At 47.8% G+C, this 9328-nt stretch overlaps 1 protein-coding gene across 1 annotated transcript; it reads left to right on the forward strand.

Annotated features, from left to right (window-relative positions):
• The first annotated feature begins 451 nt into the window (after window positions 1–451).
• On the forward strand, window positions 452–1618 carry LOC119339768. Its single transcript, XM_037611698.1, has one exon. The coding sequence runs from the start codon at window positions 452–454 to the stop codon at window positions 1616–1618; it is 1167 nt and encodes a 388-aa protein (XP_037467595.1).
• The last annotated feature ends 7710 nt before the right edge of the window (window positions 1619–9328 follow it).

Here is a 9328-nt window from a genome sequence, read left to right on the forward strand (position 1 = left end):
GGCCACGTGGTGCTCGACGCACTTCTTGTCGCTGATGAATTCCGTGTTTGCCGTTATTGCTTGGCCTAGTTCTTTGCCTATTGCTTCGGCCGATGTAACCAATGCATCCACGATCCCCATATCCCTCCGTCCGTCCGTCCGGCTGGCTCGCGCTAGGGTTTGTTAAACAACGAGATCGAGCGATCGGTATATATAACGGATTGGATCTGTTGATGGCAATGTGTGACGTACAAGCTATGATCACGTACGTCTGACGGATTGGATGAGTTGATTGATGGCAATGTGTACGTAGAGTCGTAGCTAAACCAACAACGTCGTACGTTGCAACCATCAAACGTACGTGTAGTATATATATTCTACTTACTTATTATTAAAACTAGGGTAGAATATCTATCTATTTCCGTGACAAGTCCTAGGTTATTATCTACCAGCCGATCGAATCTCATCGACCATGGGTCTCTCCCACGCCACGTCTTCCCCAAAGTGGTCGGACATCCCGCCGGACCTGGCCGGCCTCATCCTCTGCCGTCTCACATCCGACGCCGACCAGCTAAGCTTCGGGGACGTGTGTCGTGACTGGCGCCACGCCACACAGCAACAGCGAGGCAGCATGCCGTGGCTCAACCTCGTCCCTGGGGTTTACCAGAGCATCGCTGACGGCACGGTGCATTGCTTCGGCCACTGCCATGGCTCTTCCGGTTGTTGGATCCTCTTCTACCACGACCCGGAGGTTGGGGAGGATGATGAGGATGGGGACGGAGGAGGATGCATATTCCTCCGCAACCCTTTCCACCCATCAGCTGCCCCCATGCAGATCCCGTGGACATACAGGGAGCCGTCTAAGATCATCATTTGGTCTTCATCCGTGGTGCTTCTCCACCGAGGAATCTGCAAAATTGCTCCTTCCTCACCAGCTGACATGAGTGGGCCGCACCAACCTTGTCTGGAGCTTACCGGTTATTCCGGTGATTATGCAGACATGTCCTTTTACCGTGGAAGGATCTTCACCGTCACACACTTTGGGGAGCTCTTCTCCCATGACATCTTGGGTTATCGCACGGAGCATGTGATGAACCAATCCATGGAGCGCAATAATCAACCAATGAACAAAATCGTCCGCCACCTAGTCGTGTCAGCTGACAAGAAAAAGCTACTGATGGTACGATGGAGCATCCCTCCAAGAAAGCTGAAGGTACGGCGGAGCAACACTCACCAAAAGGCCACGGCTGTCGTGGTATATGATCATCGGTGGGCGATGAATTTGCACGTGTTTGAGGCCGACTTGGCCAAGGGCCAGTGGTCGGAGGTGAAGGACCTTGGAGGCCAGGTTATTTTTGTCAGCAGAAGTTGTTGCAGGGCGTTCGGGCCATTGGAGCACTGCCACCCAAGATTCCCACAAGGGAACCTTGTGTATATCTTGGGTGTTGACTGGCACATGAAGAGGGATGTCGCCGGTGCTGACCTGTGCGGATGCACGGACTGTCGTGACCACGTTAATGGTGGTATTCCTAGCTACTGTGTGTATGACATGATGAGTGGTACTCTTAGTCTAGTTTCAATATGCCAAGGTCCACGGCTGGGAAGTGCGAGGTCAGAGTGGTTCTTTCCATGTGAGTGATTGAAAAAACTGGAGAGATGAATCAACATTTGCAAATGAGCAATGATCCATCGATCCTTATTTTGTACGCAAATAAATGATGTTCCTAGCTAGTTTGTTACCCAAATGTACATATACATATGACTAATATATATTTTTTCATTATTATAGGATGCAACACATTTATATTATTTGAAATCATAAATTAGGATTGAATTGACATTCAAAACTATTTTCATTGTACATTCATATTTGTAAGCCCGGTCAGAAGGAGTATGTGTGATGCTACGTTCAAACCTCGTGATTCCCTACTTCGTTCCCCATTTCCTCTTCAATGACATATTCAGGGGCGGAACTGGGCCTGGGGCAACTGGGGCTATAGCCCCAGGCGTGGCCCATCTAGTGGGCTACCCAGCAGGAATTTTCCCATATATTAGTACACTTGTACAGGCCCAGCCCCAGGCCTCAGCCCACCGAGCTCTTCAGTTTGGACGATCGCTCCAAAGAATCACCAGCAGCCACGATGCAAGATCGCTCCGATCCTCACCCTTTTGTCTCGGTAGATCGACCGAAAAGTCTCACGCTGCGCCGCCAACTCTCCAGCAGACGCCCGCCCAGGCGGCCGACGCTCGGAACCGCGGATCTATCGCGTCGTTTGAATAAAGCACTCTCCATGCCTCATCTCCTGTGATCCACACCCGATTGAAAAGTTAATGCTAAATACCTAGGTTTGTCGTATCGTCTAATATTCCCCCCTAGTTCCTTTTTATCAGCTGAAATCAATGAGTTGGCAATGTTAAATTGTATTGCTTTAGTCAATTTTATTCCATCGTTCTTTGTTAACAGGGGGAAAATAGAAATCCAATCATGGTATAATATTTTTTTGCTTCCCAAAATTTCATATGAACAATGACTTGTCTATGTCTAGTTCTTGATTTTAAATACTCAACGTTATGTTTACAGCTCCGGGTCCTATTATTGCTTGTGAAGAAACGATGGCCTCAAAGGAGACAAGCCTTCATTAATTTGGTCCGACTGTTTGTAATGATGCACTTTGTTATATTGATGAGATATTTATTAAATTTCCTCTTATGGTAATAAGAAATTCATATTCCATTCTTAATCTGAATGTGTGGTGTACTTCTAACATGCATTGGTCGTAGAGTATCTGGCATTTTATTTCCTTCAGGTCGTGATAATTGGCGTTATTTATAGTGGTTTAGCTTTAGCCCCAGGCTTCGAGAAATCCTGGCTCCGCCTCTGGACATATTCTTGTGAAGGTCCCATCCGTGTTTGCATGTTCTTCCAAATTAGAAGAGCGTGTCGTCGAAGAGGAAGTTAAGAAACATCATCTTAGTGGAGAGATCTCAATGATTATCAAATGGTAAGGGAATTGAAGTACCGAAGCTTCTGATTTCTAAAACAGGTTGCAGGTGTTTTAAAAACTCCAGGAAAGAAAGAAAACTAAACAATAATTATGAATGAGATTCAAACTAACTTATTCTCCATTGGTCGGTTTAGGTAAGCACAACTTGGTTCCCAGTGTAGAATTTTTTTGTTCAAATCATCAATAGTAATTGTTAGAACTCCATATTCACATTTGTAGCTCTTGCTGCAAACTCTTCTCCTCAACGCAATGGAAATGGCCTTCCCCTCACTCGGCTAATCTGTTGCTGATGTCCAGTTGCAATGCCTAGGAAAAAGAGATTCGCCATGGTGGCCAGTCGTCCACCCTGTCGTGCAAAGAGTGCTGCATCGGGGGAGGTGGCGGGAGGCATCATTGCTGGAGGAGGAGAGAAAGGGGAAACGATAGGAGGCTAGTATTTGTAAGTCAGTACAGAGAACTCGAGAAATGAAGAAAGAAAACTGACAATCAATAGTATACAGAATCCAGCAGAAAACTCAATACAACAAGTGATCGATCTACTATATATTGTACTTCATGGTCACATACATGTATATAAGATCGATCAATCACCATCACCAGCTAATTCATTTGTGTACCAGTGAATTCGAGAAGTAGCATGTGCGTTGTTATGGGCAATTTGGAACTGCAGAAATGATTTGGCCTTTAACAGAATAACAACTATTCTTTTTTTTGCAGGTTTTATTCTGGGCTACTGCGCTAATCCGTATGTGGTCCTTACTCACTCCGACGGAGACCAGGGAGCGTTTGATTACTGGATCTGTCCGGTGAAAGATGGTAGCACGGGATATCTTCTACCAGTTTGGATGGCGGTCATGTAATAGGATAGGCGATTAGTTTACCTATTTATCTATCTTATGCCAGCCGGTTGTGGCTTTTGGGCGTTTTTTGTTTTTCTAGCTCTTTGTGAGCCAGCCTACTTTTTTGCAACAGATTGCAAGACCTTGGTGAACTACTTTATTTATTTATAAATGTGACCGTATGCATCGCTTTGATGCAGAGGACGGGGAGGCCCCCCTTTTCAAAGAAAAAAAGAAAAAAAATTCATTTGTGTACCAGTGAAAATTAATTAGGCTTACCTTGTCGGCTTCTCCTCGTGCCAGTACTCCACGATCTAAACCGATACTCCGACCTCTCCGGCGACGGCTTGAGGTTCTTGTCAAGGCCGTGGTCCAAGTGCTCGAACCACTGGTTGACGCACTTGAGAAACACCATCATGGCCCTTGCACTCCGATCGTAAAAGCGTATTACAACTGGACGGAAGCGTATTGTGACGGTGAACCCACGGAGTCAATCCGTACTTTATTATTAAAAAAAATAGGTAAAGATTTTCAACTCACGGTTACATAGATTACAGCGGTATATGGATATACACTAGTCTAGCTCATCAACTAGTACTAGTCCTATTCGGGAATTACTTGGAGACCTATACAGACACATACAAGTACACTTGTACTGAACCGGACTGGACACGGTGCACTTGGATCGTGTTTAACTCCAACACTAACTTGGTAATCGTCTGCCAGAATCCCATCAAATCTCCCACAAGAAAACGAAAAGAATCCTATTTAAATCTCAGGTGACTGGATTGGCACATCAATCGCATCATGGGCCTGTGTCTCGGCAAGACTACTTCCTCTTCGCCATGGCCGGAGCTGCCACCAGAGCTGGCAGGGGTCATCCTCGCCCATCTCCCGTCTCACGCCGATCGTCTCAGCTTCGGCGCCGTCTGCCGCAACTGGCACCACGCCGCACATAATCAGGGCCCGCTGCTGCCGCCCACCATGCCTTGGGCCCTTGGCTCAACCTCGGCCTAGGCACCTACTAAAGCCTTCCGGACGGCAGGCTGCACCGGTTCCCAGAGACACCCACCACTGGCGCCGTCTGCGCCTCGGCCGGCGGCTGGCTCATGCGTGAGCTCGAGGTCAAGCACCCTCGCTACCGATGCTTCCTGCAGCATCATGCTTCGTTCGACGCCATAGAGATCCCCTTCGTGTTCGCCGGTGGATGCAAGTACCACCGGTGCAGCCGCGGCTGCAAGTACGACCACGCCGCTGACAATTACCCATTCCAGGAACACCGGAACATTGAGATCTCGGATGTCATCATGGTTAAGATCATCGTGTTCTCGCCCCGTCTCGCCGCGGCCATGTTCTACCACTTCCCGTCTAATCATAAACTCAACTTTGCCTTTTTCCGGACGGGGAATCGGCTTGTGTGGTCAAGTGCTGCAGGTCCTCCTCGCTGGAATGGCTTTAATGACTACCACTACAAAGACATAGCCTTCCACCAAGGGAAGATCTTTGCTCTCACTTCTGAGGAGAAGCTCATGGCACATGAGTTAGTCCACGATGGCGAACCAGCATCCCAGGAACTATCTCGTAGCGTCATCGGGGAGAGACCTACTGCAGCGCCGCCATTTTTCCGTGTGAAGCGCCACCTGGTAGTGTCATCCGATGAGCAAAGGCTACTTATGGTACGTTGGAGCATCCCTACTGGGCTTCAGATTCATGATACCGAGATGAATCTGGAGGTGTTCGAGGCTGATTTGGAGAGGCACCGGTGGTCACAGGTAACAGACCTGGGCAGCGATGTTCTGTTCCTCAGTGAAAAGTGCTCCAGGGCGCTGCCAAGTTTGTCGATGGACCACTTCCATGACCCGCGATTCCGACGTGGGAATTGCGTGTGTATCCTGGGCATCGATTGGATAAAGAGTCGGATAGTGCGATGCGGATGCCGCCACTGCCAAGAGCTATGCAATGATACTCCCAGCTATTGTGTGTATGACATGAGGAGTGGCCAAATTAGTCTTGTTTCACTAGACGGTGGTCACTATGTGGACATTGCCAGGTCGGAATGGTTCTTTCCTGCCCATGAATAAAAGGCTACACAATATAATTTACCATAAATGGACATAGACATATACATACACAAAGTAGTGACGATGACAATGTGTAATGTTTTCCAACCTGCTTGATGATACATATACATACATAAATGTATAATGTTGTATGGTCGATCCCACTCCATGATTTTACAATAGACAGCCTTCTCTGCATTTTATATTATGCTATAACGGTGTTTCAGTTACCAAGAAAACAACATATAGTATTGGGCTCTATAAGTTTGTGCCGTATATTATGAACTAGATAACACCCAGCACGTTGCCGCGGGAAAATTAACATACCAAGTTGTAAAAACTCATGAGGTGTGATAAGAAGAAAATGAAATTTACCACCTTAGTGTGATGCATCTGAGAGATAAGAAGGAAATGAAATTTACCACTTAAGTGTGATACTTCTGAGCAAACGCAAATCACATTTCAAAAATGATACTCTACACTTGTAGTAAGTCATTCATTCTTTAAAGTCTCTTCAAGAAGTTCCAAAAATTATTAGATGTATGGTTTATGGACAATAAGTTCACCTCATGGAGCAGAAATTGGCAATGCAAACACACTTACACGACACAGACGTGTGAAAATCTGGCTAGCTTTGAAACATAAATATATAACCAATTAAATCGGACTAATCAAACTTTGACATATTGTACAAAGATGATGTACATATAAAAAAGGATGTCAACATTCAAATGACATGAATGGGACAACCAAACTCCATACATAGAGATCAATTTAATACGCATAGTTTGTTTCATGGGGAGATATTACTCTAAATCTTAGGATATAAATATATAATACACAACAAATATTAGAAACAATAAAAAATACTGTCTTGACGCCGCGTACAGACAAAAAAAAATACACCATGTATTGGCAAGTTTGCTTGCACAATCTTTGTTTGCGGCAGCGTGTGCTTCACCTATATATATATTACTGCGAATAAGGTATACGGTCGCTGATACAAAAAAGAGAGGGACTTAGTTGTGATGGCGCTGCTAGAAGGAGGGTGCGAGAGGGCCGGCCGGGGGCCTTTTGCCCACGGCCAGGCAAGAGGGAAGGGATTTTCTTCTTAATTCTTGCTTGATTAGATTAATACATCTCCTCTATTTATATAGAGAGGTTTACTTGACTCCCAAGCAAGACTTACTTGACCCCTAAGCGAGCGACCCTTATCTCTAATTAACCCTAAGACTAATGGGCCCATTACGTACTCTAACACTACACCCCACCTGGACATGCAGCTTGTCCTCGAGCTGCAGCCTAACCAACTTATAACCATGACTCGACGCAACACAAACCTAACACCTAAAAACAAGCCTTTTACATCTCGGCTTGTTTTATTATTCTCAGCCTAAAGTGGACTGAGACGCTTTATTTTGGACCCTTTAACAAAAAGTGGACATCATCCGCATGTCGGACGTGCACGTGTACAGCCACCTGGATCCCATGGACAACACCTGGACCAAAGGAGTGCATGTGTAGCCCTCGCGATGGTCGGCGACGGAAAGCAGTGGTGCTACGCGGTGCGCTCCTGTCGGTGACACCCTGCCTTCTCCCCGCCGGACGGCTGTTGGTCTGCACCGCACATGAAAGAGTGGAGGGCTTGCGATTGAGAATGACGAGGAGGGGTGCGCCCCCCAACCGCCAATGTCGCAGACTTTGAGGTCGCTGCCCGCGGGGAAAACAACGTGCCAGCCGCCCGTGGGGGAAACCGCATGCCCAAGATCCCCGACGCAGCGGATGAGATCGAGGTCCTTTGCGCAGCGAAGGGCAACTTGGAGGAGCGGCAGCTGCAGACCACACATCTCCCGCACACACCGACGCGCTAGGAGGCCGCGCGTAGCAGCCTGCAGCCTCACCGCCGCCGACACGTGGCGGGTAGCGATCCAAGACGGAAGCGGTGACGGCGACGGCAGGGACTTGATCTGCTAGATGTGGACACCCTGGGATGGCGGCGGCGCTGATGGGAACGAGGTCATCGCACTCCCGTCGTAGGGCATCCCATACTGGGCGGCGGAGCTGACCGGCGGTGGCTGCTGCAGCTGTAGCGGCTACTGCGCTGTCACGCCGGGCAGCGGCAACGGCTGCTGCGTCGGAGCGCCGGGCACGGCGGAGGCCGCCAGGAGCGGCGGCTGCCACTGCAGCCAGGGCTGGGCGGTGGTGGCGATGGATGGCAGCTGCAACGGCCTGGCGAGCGCGGCGAAGGCCGCCTGGTGCGGCGGCTGCCACGGCAGCCATGGCGGCGCGGGGGTGGCGATGGGCGGCGCAACCGGGTGCGGCCGGTAGGACCCGGCCAAGAACAGGTGGATCTCTTGGACTGCCTGGGTTAGGTCCCGCAGCACCCCGGACACCTCCTCCCAGGTGAGGACGGCGGGTAGGGCGCGACAGAGGATCCCGGCGCGGGCAGGAGCAGGGCGACGGTCGTGGTGGTCGCCGCAGGCGACAAGGTGACCGGCAGCGGAAGAGATGGGCTTGGCGGCGGTGAAGACATGATCGAACCAAAGCTAGCTGATACCAAATTGTTATGGCGCTGCTAGAAGGAGGGTGCGAGAGGGCCGGCCGGGGGCCTTTTGCCCACGGCCGGGCAAGAGGGAAGGGATTTCCTTCTTAATTCTTGCTTGATTTATATAGAGAGGTTTACTTGACTCCCAAGCAAGACTTACGTGACCCCTAAGCAAGCGACTCTTATCTCTAATTAACCCTAAGACTAATGGGTCCATTAGGCCCATTACGTACTCTAACATTAGTACATATAAGCAAGTGAAATATGACTAAATTGGCAGGAATAAGACTGAGCGCATAAGACGCCTGGTAGTGCGTCGTTATATTTAGTGCTGGGGTAGAAACTTTGGAAATCACATGCTTCTTTGATGTATGCATCAGAATTAGAAAAACAATGGAAGGTGACAGTAGTATGTACTTAAGCAAGATCGCTCGCGTACTTCATTATCTCATAACTTGCTGATAGCCATTAGAAAAGATCTGCCAAGAAGACAGGCAATATAATAATAGAAGTATAGAACAACGCTTGTCTCAAAAAAAATTGAGCTAAATAATGAACTCTGGCAGCATAGATCGTTCAATATATATGATGCTAAATATTATGAAGATGAAATATATCATACCTATCAAGAAGGGACACTCGATATTATTTTTATATGGTGCCAGATAGATAACTGCGAAACAGGATAAATAGGGATCATAAACTTATTGAATTCCTTCCTTTTTAAATTGCAAATTATGAACTGCTATACGGACTAATGAATCTGTTATCAATGACTGCATCATAGTTCCAAAAGACTAAATCAGACACGAAATACGTTTCTTCTGCATTTGTTGAGCAGGATTTGCTACATAATAGAAGGATAGCTCAGACACGAAAAAAAAATACTTGGAGCATAAA

Source organism: Triticum dicoccoides, chromosome 7B, assembly GCF_002162155.2.
Source record: "Triticum dicoccoides isolate Atlit2015 ecotype Zavitan chromosome 7B, WEW_v2.0, whole genome shotgun sequence".
Lineage (NCBI taxonomy): Eukaryota > Viridiplantae > Streptophyta > Magnoliopsida > Poales > Poaceae > Triticum > Triticum dicoccoides.